This window comes from Colossoma macropomum, unplaced genomic scaffold (genome assembly GCF_904425465.1).
Source record: "Colossoma macropomum unplaced genomic scaffold, Colossoma_macropomum, whole genome shotgun sequence".
In the NCBI taxonomy this organism is placed as follows: domain Eukaryota; kingdom Metazoa; phylum Chordata; class Actinopteri; order Characiformes; family Serrasalmidae; genus Colossoma; species Colossoma macropomum.
This window is the reverse complement of record NW_023494801.1, coordinates 32,061,861-32,079,711: the sequence shown is the minus strand read 5'-3', so window position 1 is coordinate 32,079,711 and position 17,851 is coordinate 32,061,861. Positions and strand designations below refer to the sequence as shown.

The window sequence follows — 17,851 nt, the reverse complement described above, 5'->3', positions numbered from 1 at the left end:
TGATGAGAGTTTGAAACTATTATTAATGCAGATTTTCTGCTATGGAGAAATTCTGAGAGACAGAGAGAGAAAGAAAGACAGACAGACGGGGCACTGAGAGCATTAAAGAATCACAGCTCACTGATTCTCTGGATTTACACTCACCTACGTCTGAATCCCGATGGTTTTTGATGATCTCTCCAAGCTCAAAATGGCCAGACATCACAGCCACCTGGAAAACACACACATACATACAGTGTTCAGCCTGCTGGCATGTAGGTGAGTCCAAAATGCATCAATAAGCATTTGAAGGAGGGCTGTTACTTGTGCAGCTGAATGCATGCTGAAAGAATATGTACCATAAAAATAACATTGTTTTAACTCTCAGGGACCAATCAAGGGGCAAAATCGGCAGCAATGCACACAGTACATGTTATCATTTCATAAACTCAGTTTTCTTAACTGGAGAAAAATAACCCCCCTGAAGAATGTTTTGGTGGGAAAGAACTTGATTTATTAACACAGCTACCTCTTCATCACTGATCTTTCATTTTGATGCCATTATTTCACTGAGCCTTTAAACCCTGTACCTCACAAGCAAGTAGTTAGTTAACGAAGCTGCGCATAGTATATGTCATCAGTCTATCAGACTATAGAAGTAAATGAAACATTAAATTCAGGCGATTGTAGGTGCAACGTCTGGTCACATCAACACATATTTCACACTGCGCCTGTGTTTGTAAGTACATCTTGGTCTGTCTCTCTTTCACACACACATACACACTTACGCAATTAGCCTTTGCTGTTGATGCAAAAATGGCAGAGGTTAACAGCACCGACACTCTTTATATCAACAAATCAATGCACGGATCACAACAATAAAACGTCAACATAATAAATCAACATTAATGTTATCATGAATGCACAGACAAGCCTTTACTGTGGTTTGGAGCAGGCTTTTCCTCACATCTCAGTTCCTCCTTCAAGATTACTCTGCAATCTCTTCATCCTAGCTGAACCCACAGACACGCCAGCCTCCCGTTAGCTGCTTTTTTCTCTTTCATTAACACTCACCTGGAAGGGCGTCTGCCCACTGTTGTTCTTCATGTCCTTTTTGGCTCCTCGGTAAAGCAGGATGCGTGCACAGCTCTCCTGAATGGTCCAAACACACACCGACAGCCGTCATTCAGAACTCACAACACAGCCTGTTACATCAGCTGCAGACAGCAGTCGTAAAGTGCTGGATAAACACAATATCATTCATTCATAAACCTGCGCCATCTCAGTAATTTGAATATGTATAGGTACATACAGGGCTGGGCCATGTGTAATAGTGATCAGTGCTGGAAAAATAATAGAGTACATTTACCTTCATTATTGTACATATAAATAAACTTACTGGCCACTTTATTAGAAACCCCCCTCTGGTAGCTCCACCTTGCTGGTGTACAGTTAGAGGCTGCACCGTTTGTGTTAGCCATTCTCCAGCCATTCAACAGTGGTCACTTTCTGACCACACAGCCACTCTTGGCTGGATATTCAACAGCGGTCCTGTGGTCAGAAACTGACCAATGATGAGCAGGGTAGAGGGGATTCATACACTGTGCAGCAACAGATGGACTACAGTCTGTAACTGTACACCTACATTGCAAAAAACAGCATCTTGTCAGGTGATATATTATTAAATCTAGTCAATATATCTAATATTTCCCATTTTAAGAAGGTTGTGCACTGATTAAAAGATTATTTAGCTTATTTCTAGACATTATTTACTTGTTTTAGGTGATTTTATTTAGTAAAATTATCTTACTATATTAGCAGATAAGCACATTCCTTAAAACAAGCACAATTATCTGCCAATATAGTGAGATAATTTTACTTAATAAAATCACTTAAAACAAGTAAGTAGTGTCTAGGAATAAGTAAAAAAAATCTTACATTAAGTTTACAACCTCAACAGGAGATATTACATTTTATTGACTATATTTAAGATAATTTTACTTGACAAGATGCCATTTTTTTGCAGCATATATAGCAGAGTAAAGTATAAGGTAGGTGTTTCTGATAAAGTGGCCAGTTTTCATAGAACGTTTACTATTACCAGAATAACTCTGTTACCACATTTTTTCTAGTGCAGTTACAAATCTGAGAAAACCTTTAGACCCAGGAGATACAGAGCACCCCTCAATAATCTGATCATAATCAGATTTCTGCAGTTATCTGATTACTCAAACGGTCATGTAAACAGCACACACTGATTTCTTAGATCGGAGTAAGGTCTAGAAATACAATTAAGAAATCTGATAAAGAGAGCTGGATTTTAGCTCAGTAATCAGGTTTCTGTGTGCATGTAAACTCTTACTCTGATTTCTTTTGGATTTCTCAATCTGCACATGTGCGAAAACAGACAGCGGTACCGGAAATAAGCAAGCAGCGTTGCTGTGACACGCAGCGAAACACTTTTGGAGCGATGCTGAAACCGACCAAATGCTTGACAAAATAAAGAGTTTAAATATTCTTCATCTTCTAGATGATGTATGTTCATATTTTCAGGTATAGTGGCGCAGTGTTTTAAAAAAAAAAAAAGATGCAGCATGAAGTTTGAGTTTTACGTCACGTCTTTTTCTGTGAGTTTACTGGCTGGTTGCAAAGCAGAAATCTGATTATTGCCTGACTCATGTAGACCTGGAGTTCCCCCATTATCTGATTACTCAAGTGCATGTAAACACGTTGATCAGATTACTGACAAAATCTGATTTTCTGCAGTTATCGGATTATTATCGGATTAAGTGCATGTAAATTATGCAGTTTTGGTTGCTGGAAACCCATTATGGCATTTATTCCGCTAATTTTTCTTATGAATATGGAAAAACAAATGCAACACAGGTTACTTTTGTATATTTAGCAAGTGTTAATGCTGCTAAACCACAGGCAGAATGCCAGATGGTGCACGTGTTGTCCTACTCCACAAGATCTTACTCTACACAACCCACAACAAGAAGTGACTTTACCTTGTTGTATAAAGCACAGATGTGCAAGGCAGTGTTTCCTGAGGCATTCTGGGACGAGGAGTCGGCGCCGTAGAAAAGGAGATGCTCCAGGTGCTGCGAGTTGCCATTCTGACAGGCCTGCAGAAGAAAAGGGGGAGAAAACGGAGGACGCATATGGGAAAGAGAGAGCATGAAAACGAACGGACAGGGAGCCGGAGAGAAGAAGAAGAATACAAAGCAGATAAAGAGATGGAGAGAGAAATGAGGGAGGGAGAAGGAATTGTGATATGATGAGAGAGAGAGAGAGAGAGAGAGAAGAGAGAGAGAGAGAGAAGAGAGAGAGAGAGAGAGAGAGAGAAAAGAGCAGAGGAAGCGTTTTTTTATACCCCGTCAGAACACCGACACCTTTATTAATTAACACCATTCTGAAAGCGAAAGACGGAGAGAGGGCACTGCAGAATCGAAATAGAGGTGGAAAGACACACTCTTGCACAAAACGCACACACACATGCAGACCTACGCACACTCACAAAGAAAAACACACAATACAGCACAGAAAGTCACACATGTCAGCAGGTACAATCTGACACTGATGAAGTTAAAAACGTTCAGTAACCCTGAACACATCATTGCTGTCAAAGCTGAGGAAGCCCCGCTTTGGCTTTCAGTCTATTTATACAGAAGTTAGACACTTTGTGGCTCTGAAGGTTAAATAAAATGATTGTTTTGTATGTATTTTATACAGTCTGCACTGGGGCTATATGATATGCACATAAAATGCGATGTTTGATAAACATGTTGGATATCACGATGGTGATATGAGAAGTGAAAATTTATCATTACACATGTTTGTTGTGACAGCAGCCACAACACAGTACAGTGAGTGAGAACAATCCTAATGTTTGATGTGTTTCAGAGGCGTGTAGTTCAGGGTGGAGCTGCGCACGTGTGTGTATTGTAACTGGTTGTTCAGCTGAATGGTTAAGTTCCTCGTTCCCTACGTGCTGGCAACATAATGTCTTTTTGGCGCTGCATGAAGTAATTTGATCGGTCATCACAGCTCTTAATGACGTGTTATCGCGGAAACTTATATCGAGATAATGATAAAAATACAAGTTATTGTGCAGCCCTAGTCTACACAACAAAACAGTGTATTGAAACGTAGAAATGAAATATTTGTTCAAACACAATGCAACGCGACTGCTCAGGTTTGGTTGGATTTGCATGTGACCGGATGTCATTTCCCAAATATGTTTTGGGCTCAATTTGGGTTAAAATTTCAATGTTCGAGTTCTCACAGATCACCTCCTCACTTTTTAGTTTTAGAGTGAAGATTTTACTCTGTATTTCCCTCTGCTTTAGTTTTTCCTCTTGATATTGCTCTTCCTTTCCTTCATTACCTTAAAAACGGAGGCATCCACCCATACTGATGACAGAACTTAGCATTAAGGTCCACAAAGTGACACTTGCAGGTGAGAAAAAAAAAACAAAAAAACTTATAAACCAGTGACTCTACACACACTGTAAAAAATTTCTCGTCAGATCAAACTAAAAAGATTTCATGTGGTAACAAGCAATTGAACTAGTTTTATTCATTATTCAACTCAAAAAATGACATTAATTGAAAGAATCATTCAAAATATTTATTTACGTTGAACAAAACTAGTTAATCTACTTGTTACCACGTGAAGTAATTTTTTTTACGTTGATCTGACCTATTTATTATGCTATGAGCATGATAATAATAATAATAATAATAATAATAATAATAATACTTTTATTTATATAGCACTTCTTATGCCACTGGCAGCTCAAAATCCTTTACAGACAGGTGATAAGCTTAACAGTAATACAAGAAATTATAGGTATTGATTAAAATATGAAAATGATAAAAAAGAAAATGACCGATCAAATTAAAAGATAAATACCACGAGACGTAGAGTTTTAATTAAAAGTTTAAGAGTGCTTAGTTAAAGAGTTAGAGATTTTTAGATGCTTGACTGTCTAATAAAGGTGAACTGAGCTCCATGCTAACTGAAAGAGTTGCCACGTTTTCTGTATTTTACAGATGGTGTTTGCAGAAGTTCAGTATCGACAGATCTAAGATCATAAACATATAGACACTGTGATGTAAGTGCTTTAAGGTCATTTAGAGCCTTAAAAACTAGTAGCAGAACTTTAAAATCTAGAATCTAAAATCTGAAAGATACAGACAGTCTTATACAGTTTTATCTAAGCGGGCGTGATGTGATCTCTCTGTTTTGTTTTTGTTAGGATCCGTGCTGCTGCATTTTGCACGAGTTGTAAGGGATGTATTGTTTTCTTAGGAAGTTCAGTAAGAAGATCATTACAGTGATCAACATGCTTGTAACAAATGCATGAACAAGTTTCTCTGTGTCACTCTGAGAAAGAAAAGGCCAAACTTTGGTGACATTTCTCAAATGACAGAAAGCTACTTTAGTGACTGTGTTTACATGCAGATAAAACAGAGCTCAGTATCTAAGATCACACCCAGGTTTCCTACTTCAGGTTTGGTATATGAAGCTAAAGAACCAAGTTGCTCATAAAGCAGCTTTCTCTGAGTTTTTGTACCAACGATCAGTACTTCCATTTTTTGTGATTTAATTGTAGAAAATGACTCTTAAATTGTAGGTTTTGTGATTTCGAGGGCTGATTTGTTATTGAATATCAAACTACATCTTCAGAATAAAAAACATACCAATCCTGAATAAATATGCATCGTTACACTCCTATTATTTGAGCCAAAAGCTTTCTGTTTCGGAGGCTTTCTCATGACAGCAAGGACATGCAAAACCCACACACAGACATAGCCTGGTGAAAATGGATATGAAGAAAGAGAGGATGCTTGTGTACCTCTTCCGCTTTCTTCTCCACGTGGAGTGATGGAGTGACTGAGAGGCTGGGAGGATGGAGGGATGGTGGAGAGAGAGGGAGACAGGCAGAGAGACAGCCAGAGAGACAGAATAAGAGTGAGACCCCATGCCGAATGGCCTTAACAGAGACGTAGGTCCATGCACATTAACACTCAGAGACATACGTTATGAGTAAAACACACACACACATACAGGTGCACACACACACACACAAAGCAGGTACCTGATGTGTCTCGTCCCAGCCATTTTCATCCCGGAGCCCCAACTTGGCTCTGTGATAGAGAAGTGTTTCGCAGCAGGAGGTGTCGCCCCCTGTCAGCACAGTGTGGTAAAGCGGCGTCAGCCCACGTCGGTCCTTGTAGTCCGGAGATGCTCCCAGAGACAGTAGAGTCTGCCACAGGAGAGTGTGAGAGGAAACTTGGATAACGGTTGCTCAGACTGACCGTGTAAAATATGTAATTTTCTAATTTACCACAAAGAAGTTTGCTGACAGTTCTTAATACTAGGGCTGCAATGCTTTATATCGAAATCACAGTTTCAAAGAGCGCAACTGCAGATCGCAAGTGCTGCACTTTGAGTTATAGCTTACATTCTAACCTTTATAGCTTACATTATAATCTTTATAGCTTACATTATAATCTTTATAGCTTACATTATAATCTTTAATCAAAGTTTAACCACTATGTACGAGTATGCATGCATAATACATCTATGTACACACAGTGTTTTGCTTATTATTTTTCTTATAGCAGTAACATGTAGCTGGTTATACATGTGACCATTTCTGTCTTTGGAAAAATTTTGTATATTGGCAGAGCAGTCTTCATTTTTATCTGGGATCTTGCTTTTGTACACTTTTAATGGCCATCATACCTTTGATCTCCCCCCAAAAAATTATTATTATTTATTTATTTGGTAGGTGGTAGGCCCTCTAGCTAACACACTGAATATGAAATGATAGCACCACTACCACTACTAAATATGTATATATATATATATATATATATATATATATATATATATATATATATATGTGTGTGTGTGTGTGGGTGTGTAACATAAATAAAGCACAGGACCACAGTGTGACGGCGTAGGTCTGGCATGTCAGACTAGGGACCTTCAGGACCAAAGTGCTGTGGATATTAGCGTTTACCTTCATCTAACGCTCTAAATTCAGTGCATGAAGGCCTTAGTAGCTGATGAGCTTTATCAGGTGTGTTTAATGAGGCAGTGTGCTGAAGTCTGCAGTATTTTGGCCCTCGAGGACTGGAGCCCGACACGTGTGGTGTAGTGGGTCACACCTTATTCTGTCTTATGGTTACTTTGATTAAACAAATCAGTAATAAAAGCCCTTACCGATTTAAACTGGGGTCTGAATGAGCTCATGCACTTACTGGAAAACATGGTGCACCCAACGAGAAAGGAATCCTTGTGCATATTTTATACAGTGACAGAAATAAATGGTAGCACACAGAAAGCTCCAGTTCAACTGTAGCTCCTTCGGCCACAGATTAAAACAATCGGCTTTCATTCTTTTTGGGGCCCAATACTGGGCTTGTTGGGTACACGTGGTTAAATAATTTCATTATATTAAAGGTGCTTTATAAATGACCTTGCCTTGTCTTGTCTTGCCTTCATGAGCTGAGTTAAGTGTGTTGTGGGGAAAAACGAAAATATGCAGTGTGCAACTTCCCCGGGGCAGGGACAGAGAGCAGTGCGCCCAAAGTGTGTGTGTTCTTACCAGCAGGGCGGTGTGTGCGTGGGCTCGGACGGCCTTGTGCAGAGATGTGAGGCCGTCTTTGGCCCTGAAGTCGATGTGCGCTCCTCCCATCACGAGGGCCCTGATCACCTCCCCGGCCCCTGGCTCACACTGCACAGCCAGTGTGAGGGGAGTCTCTGTAACACAAAACTCACACGTGAATTGATTATTACTATGGAAAACACACATACCATTGCTGAGTAAACCTGATTTGAATCTTGTGACCAGAAGCAGTTCTTTTAAATTCCACATTCCTGTAACAGTAACAAAAAGTAATTTTCATTTTTTTATTATTTTCACTTTTCAAACAGTGAAAAGTAAAAATAATAAATAAATAATATGACGAGAAAAACTGTGCATCAAAAAATAAAGTGCACATCTCAGTCTCTAGTTCTAGAATGCAATGGTGCAGGACAGCGTACTTGCTTTAAATGACAAAATCATTAACTCTTCTTTAATTTTTGTAATAAAAGACTTTGATGTAGTACATAAACACTGCTAACATTCACAACGTATCATCACTCCCAAGTCCTTATATGGAAACTAAGCAACAAATCGCTGTTTTCGGAACAAAACCTTGTCTCTCCATTTTTGTCGTTTTTCAGTTTTTGACACAATTTGAAAATGCCTGTGGTCCTTCACACTGTGTGTAAATTTCATGATGAATGGACCAAAAGAAATGCCCAAAAATTACTTGGAAAACATTTGGTTCCATTGACTTACATTAAAAATAAAGTTTTTTTCTTCTCTTAAAAAGTTATCATTTTGGAGATTTTGGAAGTTTTGTTTTGACAACAGCGAAATACAGCCTGTTTTGAATTGAAGACCTGGAAAAGGTGTTTTAGAAAAAAGCGGAAAATACTAAAATGTGCAGCTGCTGCATCAATCTACAGCAATAATATCTGTCTGGAGAGCCGCAGAGCCACAGTTTTGTTTTGTTTTTTCAAGTTCACAGTTTTGTTTGCAAGTTGTAGGCTAATCAACATTTCAGTCATTTTATGTGAGTTTCCAATAAATTTGCAAAAAACTTTGCGTTGGGCTAACGTTATATTTTATACTTTAGGCTAAAACAAAGTTTGGTTTAAACAAGCTAACGGGTTTATTACTAATTATCTAGACACATAGTTCAGTTAACCTACCCTTAATATGGGGGCTTTATGTGCACACTTGCATTACGTGTGCAGGAATAGAATTTTACCTCAAGCAGGCTTAAGCTGAGCATAACATTAAACTTTAGTCTAAAACAAACTTTTTTTTGTTTTTGAACGTATCCCTGTTGAAAAGGCCCACAGAAACCATGAAGTGTTTCTTTTGGTTTCTGATGGTTTTGTAATGTGTTTTGGCTTATGGTTTAACCAGTTACCGATGGTTGATTTGTATATTGTCAGCGGTCTCCCTTCCTGAATGATAATATACATGGCAACACATACAATCAGCACAAACACCGTTTACAATAGAGACATTATAAATGAGGAGACCGGCCACTGGTTGAAATATGAATGTGACGCTTGTAACGCTGAACTTTCCTATAAGGACTGTCTATATGGCACAATCATGCTGTCCTACTGCGCATGCATTCCTGGCCTGAAACTACTGGAGTGAAACTGCGGGTGTAAATCTGCGGCTCTGCAGTCAGACCCTTCTCATTTACCACACTGGTCGTCAACCTTACAAACATCTAGCTTCCTAGCGTCTCCTGAAGACCTTGAAAGAAAAGGCTGAGATACAATTTAACTCTGAAGGAAGGCAAAGTCAGGTATGGGCATATATTTGAATTACCAGGCTTTACAGCCCTCTAGCTGACGCTTGGCACTACCAATCTATTGCTTAACTACTTTCATAGAGAACTGCATGTTACAGCAAGAAAACACCAAAATATGCAGGACAGGAGAACTTCAGGACCAAAATTGGGAACCAGCAATCAAGACAATCTCTCTGGGCTCACTGCTGCTGCCCAGAGGCACCATGCGGCAGTGCAGTTGTCACTCTGCCGTTGGCAGGCTGGGGTCTGATGTGAGAGGGGTCTGACAGGCTGGCGGCGAGAACAGCAGGACTGTGACAGCGCCGAGGAGCCAAACCGTGAAACAAAACCATCCGTCTCTCACTTCACTCACAACCATGCAACGCGCCAAAAACCTCTAATAATATTCCCTTCAGGCCAGTTGTCGACAGCACAAGGTGTTAAACTTTTCAAATGTGTCTTGTCAGTTCATACGTTTGGTCGACGTTTTGCAAGTCCAGCAAGTTAAATACAAGACTTTCATTGATTCTACTGTACAAAGTGCAGCTGACGTAACTCAAAACAATTTTTTCAGTGTATTATTTTACTACTGTACTTTTCTCATCTGCTCATCATGTAATGGCCAAAACTGAGGACAGTTTGATCTCTTTTGGATAAGAGCAGATTTGGCTAGGTAAATATCCTGTAGTGGTTTAAATTAGAGGGTTTAGGAAACTAAATAGAAGTTAAAACTGATGATTTGAGAAGATACATCTCTTTAAATATTTAAAATGAGAGGATCTGGATAATTTATTTATTTATCTTATTTATTTTTATTATTATTTATTTAACCTCTTTTCCAGTCCTGGCCAAAGATACAGTGCCCCCCACAAATACTGGTAATCATGAGCAAAATAAGTGTTAAATAATTTTTTTTTTAATCTTTCATTCAAAATATTAGCAAAAATCTAAAAAAAACATGTCATGAATCTGATGTAGACTTTTTCTTAGGACCTTTCTCAAGAACACATTTAAGAAAAAACTTCAAAGCCATTGAAAAATCCATGATATATGCACACCTATGACCTTCTCACAACAACTGAACTCTGTATCACTGCGCCACTTGTGCTGTTATTGTGCTGTTATTGAAATTATCTATGACTCTTACGCTGCTCGCATGGACCACCGAGTATATTGATGCAGTAAGAACGTGGATTTTGTTTAAACTGAGCAGCTGGTAACTTATGATCTTAACTAGACTGTTCAGCTAGCTAACAGGTTAAAAGATAGCAAACAGCCTAAACAACTCAATCATTAATATCACAGGCTTGAATTAAAGCACTTACAGTATCAGTATGATTAACTGTGAAAAGGCAGTATAAAAGTCTAAAAATGTCACTTGAATGTCTCACGCACCTCAAATGTCCGTGTTTCAGTCAGAAGTCACGTCACACTCCCAAACGGCTTTGTACTCCCTAAATAGTGTGCTAGCTATTAAAGTTTAGAAATTCTAGCCTCTACAGTCAAATAGTGCATCATCGAGTATGGATGTGTCTGAGTCCCAAATGACTATATTTTTTTAGCTATATTTTGCTCCGTTGGGGTTCAGGATCCAGTATTTAAATTCCAACATAGTGCACTATGTAGGGAGCAGGGAGCCATTTGAGATTCAGCCCCAGCACGAGAAGAGGGCGCTGCTGGATTGGTGCTAAATAAGACTCGTGGTGGTAATTTGGTGACCAAAATGTACTTATAAAGGAAAAGTTTTGCATTACACAGTGCTGTATTATTACATGATCATTGTTATATGACAAAATTGAAAAAAATCATGAAAAAAAAATCATGAAATGTCTGCAATATACAGCGATGAGTGACCGAGTGATCTCCTCATTCAGCGTCCATGGTTGCTTGGCAACGATACCAAACTCTAAAGGAACTACATTTCTTAGCGGAATACTTGTTTATGTCGATTATTACTAATAATAGCTCAAGTTATGTTCTGAAAATTGTGCATTTTATCATATTTCATGTTGGTCACCATTTTATAAATGCAACAAACCACTTGAGACCAGGGAAGGGAGTTTTACTCTGCTTCGCGTCGTGATAAACTCGCAGTAGCGCACGACCCCTCAAGGCTTATTGCTTTAGTATGAGCGCTATGTAAAGGTTGAGGTTGGACGACTGTATCTGGTCGCATGCTTGCATAACTTGTCCGTGTCTACTTGGGGTTGCGCTTGTATTACGGACAGCTTTTTTTCTGCATGTGGTTTGAAGGAGTCTAGAAAGAGTTTTGAGGCTCTTTTGATACATGATCAAACCTCTGAGGAACATACAGAGAGACAGCATGAGTCACGTATAAACATGCAGCTGTGCGTATCCCAAATATGTTCATTGAATATTCATGCAGGTCTGATGCAGACGCATATGCAAGCATTTGAGTGTGGCTCAGCATGGGTGGCGTTTAAACTATTCAGAGCTGTAGGAACGTTCTGCTGCAAAATCTATCATTTAAATGAGTATTCAGCATCTATATCATAGGATGCTGTGATTTACATGGTATAGGACCCTGAGTTTTAGACCATAGGGATAGATTCACAAAATCATTTTAGGACAAACTGCAGCGCCATTTAATCTTCTGAAATGTGCGTTTCCCCCATATTATTTTACCTTTTCATTGCCTTTAGATAAATTGTTATTCTACAAAAACTTTGTTATAACTTTCTTAATGTATTTGTTAACCTGTCTGCTAAGACCAAGTCAATATATGTCTTACGACAGCCTCAGCTGAAATCACAACTCCAATTCTCGACTCCTACTGGGTCAGTCTATAATTTGGGGTACATTTCACAATTCTCTCTCATAAGAAGGATCAGTGGTTAAAATTAGTATACTCCTTCAGTGTAGCATATTAACTAGTTGCAAAACTTAAACATTAAATATTTGTTTAATTTTTTTTAAGCAAAAGGATGTTTTCACTAATCATTTTGGTCACTATGTTACAGACAAACTGTATGTGATTACAGTCATTTGATTAAATCCTGCACTTCAAGTAAGGCAATTTTAAGGGCTAATGAGTCTATTGTGCCATATATACAATGATGTTTTGAAAATAATTAAGAATTGATTTTTTTCTCAGATATACATGTGATATGTACAGCACTGTCATTACAGACATTTTTTTGTACTATAAAACACCATACAGGTGATTTTAATACTTATGTAATGTCCTGCAAAAGTCAGAAACACCATTTTATGTATTTTAAATTTGAATAAATTTGAATAAAAATGAGGTGTAACACAGTTGACCCTCAGCTGATACAAGTAACAAAGTTGACTGGAAACATTAACCACCAGCACTATGTTTATTTCAAGGCAGGAGTACAAAATTCTATCAAAACTTTCAATGCATAAAGAATTCAATGATAAAGTGGATAACTTCAGGGGTAGGCCTTGACCTGCTGACCACATGTCATTTTCTTGAACAGACTGATGTCTAATTTGTATATATAATTAAACTAAAATCACAAAAAATTGCAACCAGTACAAATGTATGTAACATAGTTAACAGTGAATTAATATACTCATTGACAATGTACTATTATAAATAAAATATTGAAAAAAATGAGAGGATGGGACAAACTGTTTTTGAGCCACAAGGGAGAATTCTAGTAACATAGTTGACAGAACTTTTGTGGACACTAATAAATTAAGATATTTAAATTATTTAAAAGAAAAAATCAAATTTAAAATATTATTTTTCTTAAGTATATAAACTTTTGAAATAAATAAAAAGTAAAAAATAGTAATTGTTCACTTCAGTCGTTTTTATTCATAATTTTGAAACCAAGACGCTCTCAACTAAAAAAGCGGACATAGCAAATACTGTCAATTTAGGAACATTATCACAAATTTCATGTCTAAGTGATACTATAACATGCTTTTGATTAATATGTAAAATATGACATTTTTGAAGAAAATAGTATGAATAAATATAATTATCATCAATGAACATGGATGGTACCCCAAATTATAGAAAGACTCTACCACTGGAAACGATGGAGTCGACTTTATTCTAAGACACTTTATTCTAAGACAGCCCCAGAACTGGTGACAAAGGGATACAGCAGTGATTAAACCATCAAAAACGTAGTTTATCCAATTTTGAGAAGCTACAGATTATAGTGATATGACAAAAATTCAGCTTATTTATTTCACATAATGTGGAGTTTGCCTGTTCTCCCCGTGTCTGCGTGGGTTTCCTCCGGGTACTCCGGTTTCCTCCCACAGTCCAAAAACATGCAGTCAGGCTGATTGGACACGCTAAATTGCCCCTAGGTGTGAGTGTGTGTGACTGTGTATGTCTGTCTGTCTGCCCTGCGATGGACTGGCGACCTGTCCAGGGTGTATCCTGCCTTCTGCCCAATGACAGCTGGGATAGGCTCCAGCACCCCACCGCGACCCAGAAGGATAAGCGGTTTAGATGATGGATGGATGTATGTAGGTATGTATTTCACGTAATAAGGGGTAGAGTGATGTGCTGAGAAAATCATTACTGTAGTCAGAACTCTTTGAAAAGAAACCGATTCTGAATTATTTAATTCTTTGAAAAAGAAAAAGCTGGATGTTATCTTGTACCTCTTTTTAAGAAGCTGAAGTTGGCTTCCTATTCGCCAGCTTCTCATTCGACTTTTCCGGTCCACCTTAAATGACGCAGCAGTCACCTAAATGCTGCGCCGGCGCCTGAACGTAACTGCAGCGCCATTTAAGGTGGAACGGTAATTTGAACAAGACTCAGCTTCAACCTCTTTTTTACAACGCTCTGCGAAAAATATTACTTGGCTTTAGTTTTCGTTTTCGTTGTACCTTTTCTAATAATTGTTTGTTGCAACCCAAATCATGGAGAAAATGAAGAGCGGACGGAACAAAAATGTGTGAGATCTGAGCCGATTACAAGTAAAAAACACGGAATCGACTCCAAGCATTTCGACTCTTGGCCAAGAGTCGAACTTCTACTCCCAGACGTGATGGAGTCGAAGAATCGATTCTTTTGGACACTAACGTTATACAACAAATAATAACGAAAAACAGAGCTACTTATATCAACGTTTAAACGGTTCAATTACTAAATGTAAGACATACCCTCAACATGCTGACCATAAACGTAATAAGTATGAAATAAAGAGTTGTCTGTATTTGTACAATGCGTGTAGTATTTTAAGTCGGGATTAACTAAAGAGACGGAGCAAATACATTCAGCCGTTAGCTTGCTGGCTAACTAACCCACCTATTTTCAGCAGCTTCTGAGTGAGTGTTGTCGGAAACACAGCGTCTCCTATCAGGAGAACGATTTTCTCCACCAAAGCGACCAGTTAGGTCTGGTATTTTTGTTTTAATTCACCGAAATTTCTTGAACGTTTGGGTGTTTTTCCTGTATTTCGCTACTGTCTCTTCAGGCGCTGGGAGAGTTCAACTGAAGCAGCCTAACGGTTAAAGCCATTTAAATTCAAAGTAAATGTCTCGCGCTATTTATGATTGGCTCTTGAATGTAATGGGTATAGAGGATAAGTAGACTGAAAAAATAATCACAATTTTTCTAACAATATTTGAAAACCTCTTGATTTATTTTCTGAGAAAGAGTTCTTATGAACCTCTCAGTGCGGAATGAAAGAATTATTGAGTAAATGAATGAATTATTTAATGATTAAAATACATATAACGGCGCCAGAGCCATTATTCACACCACTGAGGATAAAACACAGTAAAGCTCATTTTCATTGTAGTCTTAAAGTTGTGGTCATTCAACTCTTCGTCTTAAAGGGGCCATATTATTAAAAAAAATAAAAAATAAAAATAAAAAAAATTACACTTTCCTTTGCTTTTTTAAGGTTGAAGCAATGTGTAAACACTGTCAAAGTCAAAACCTACCATTCACTACCCACTACCCATTCACGGTGCAGCTGGGATGTCCCACGCATGCCCAATTTTAAAGGGGTGAAATTTGATTGGCCATCCTAGATAGTTTTACACGTCTGCTATGTAATTGCCTTCTGTGACTCGCCAAACTCAGAGCTCCCTCAGTAACAGTAACAGTGCCTGAATCAACACAGTAGTGTAATAGTCACAGTAATGTCATAACGGCACCTTCTTTTTTCCTTTTTCTTTTTGCAACCTGAAGACGAGTTTGTTGTTAGCTTGATTTGACTCAATTCCTTAATCCTCAAGTTCATGACAAGACTATGAACTGTTTTTGGTGATGGTTGAATTATAAAGAAAGGAAAATGAAACAACTCAAAAGTACCTCACACAAAGCAATGCGTTTTCTGACTTGTTTGGCAGCATTTGGTAAGTTGAATGAACCCACTTTACTAGCCTAATGCTAGTCTATATGCCAGTTTGCGACACCTGTCACATAATGCTGACATAAACATCTGCACAACGATGTTTTGACCCAGGCTATTTGGGGTAATTTGGGGAAATTACACAGATTCTTTGTCACACACATGTTACATTACTGGACCTCCTCTGGTAAAACTAATCCAGCTCGAATAGAGCTTAAAAGGCACAGTATAAAACACTGCCTGTTTAATTCTAATTGATAAAGAGAGGCTGGAAAATGGTAGAAATGATTTTTGGTACATAAAAACATACAAATCTTATAAATGGACCTCAAGGGAAAATAAAATGTATGAAAAAGTAGCATGCGGGCCCTTAACACCCTTAGTTCTTCATGAAGCTTTCACGAATTCAGCCTAGAAAGGCAACCAGGGTGCACCTCGTAGCTGTTAGGCCTACTTCATTACGTCTCATTCACATTCCACTTCACAGTATTCTGCTGAGTTTAGCTCCTGGACTGCTTTACTGTTGCTCACACCACTCAGTTTGGAGACCTAACATTTTATTATAGACCAATGGAGCCTAACAAACTTAAGTTCCAGTGCTGATGTGCTGGATGAAAAAAGTTCCACTGTAGTTCCTCAAGTTGCTGAAGTAGTTTTGGGACCTAAACTTTTTTACTCAAGTTGTTTTAGTAGCTACTTGTACTTCTACTTGAATACTTATTCCATTAATGCAAGTTCATTCATTGGCTTCAGGCTCCGTCTTTGGTACTGTAATTCTTAACCATAAGGATACCATAAAAAAGTGCTATAACACAAAGATATAAAACATGGTTGTACAGTCATGGAGCAATATTTATTCATGATTGACAAATCAAGTTTGAATTTTTAATACTTTTAAACACTTCCTCACTCTCTTTGTCACGCTTCCTTACAGCCATGACTCTCAGAACTCCAGTTCCTAGAACTCTCTGGGTGAGCATGTGACGTCAAGGTCAACTGGTTTCACCTATCAGAGATCAGCTTCCCCTGCCTATTAATGGCCACCTAGTTCCACCTATCAGAGATCAGCTTCCCCTGCCTATTAATGGCCACCTGGTTCCACCTATCAGAGATCAGCTTCCCCTGCCTTTTAATGGCCACCTGGTTCCACCTATCAGAGATCAGCCTCCCCCTGACTATTAATGTTCTTCAACTGTTTTATGTATCATGTGATTAGATCCAGTTAGTCTATATGCTCAGGCGTTAGGCTAGGTTAGTTGCCAGGTATTGCTTTTTTCATAGAGCTACTGAGCATTTTTGTCTGTGTTCTGATCTTCTTTTGTGTATCTGACCCACTGTTTTTATTTTCGACGCCACCTTTTGCTTGAGCCCTTTTTTGGACTATGGTTGACTGGATTTATCTTGGTTATGTTTGTAAATTGTTGGCTCATTTTAGCTTTGACCTTTGCCTGTTTTTTGACCTTGATTAGACAAACTAGTACAGCCTCTTTTTCAAATATTAACCGCACGCGTCTACATTCTTAACAACTTAGTAGTGCTACTGTGTTGATTTATACCAAGGTACTTAAAAATGATGCCAGTGCAGGTATATTTGCATTCGTCTGCCCTCTCGATTGGTCTACTGATTTGTGTGTGACAGGTCTTCTGAACACGTAGACATGTCAGTGCAATCCTCTCTGGCAATAACGTTACTATACTGAGTGCAAAATGCTCTGCCATGTTTGAGGTAGATCACAGCTCACACAGTGGGCGTGGCTATGTGTTCAGAAGACCCGTCACTCCAAATCAGTTGACCAATAGAGAGGGCAGGTGAACGCCCACTTCTAAGACCCGCCCCCTGTTAAAAAGTGCCAAATGTCAGAAGCAAAAGTGCGATTCCAGAAGCAAAAAATATAGCAGCAAAATCAGCAAATAGAAAAAAATTAAAGCAAAAACTGTCAAAATGAGTAATACATTTTTGTCAGACTGAGTGAAAATAAGTAGTAATGTTTTTGAAAAGTTAAGTTTGAATTAACTTTCATTATTTGTATTTGCTAAATATTTTGGACATTTTTGCTTGTGGATTTTATTATTTTATTTGAAACTTTTGACACAAAATTAACTCCATAGCTACGTGACGTGATACGGTTTCACAATGCTGTGCTCCACCGCAGTTTTAAATTATACACAGA

At 38.3% G+C, this 17,851-nt stretch overlaps 1 protein-coding gene across 1 annotated transcript in view; it reads right to left on the bottom strand.

Moving 5' to 3' along the window:
• The window catches only part of shank1 (SH3 and multiple ankyrin repeat domains 1), a 204,788-nt gene that overhangs the window by 78,149 nt on the left and 108,788 nt on the right, over window positions 1-17,851 (bottom strand). The window contains exons 6-10 of the mRNA XM_036589679.1: window positions 7,605-7,759; window positions 6,087-6,254; window positions 2,991-3,107; window positions 1,054-1,131; window positions 145-211 (exon numbers count right to left, since the gene is read on the bottom strand). Coding sequence (XP_036445572.1) covers window positions 145-211; window positions 1,054-1,131; window positions 2,991-3,107; window positions 6,087-6,254; window positions 7,605-7,759 — 585 coding nt within the window. The remainder of the gene's footprint in view (window positions 1-144; window positions 212-1,053; window positions 1,132-2,990; window positions 3,108-6,086; window positions 6,255-7,604; window positions 7,760-17,851) is intronic.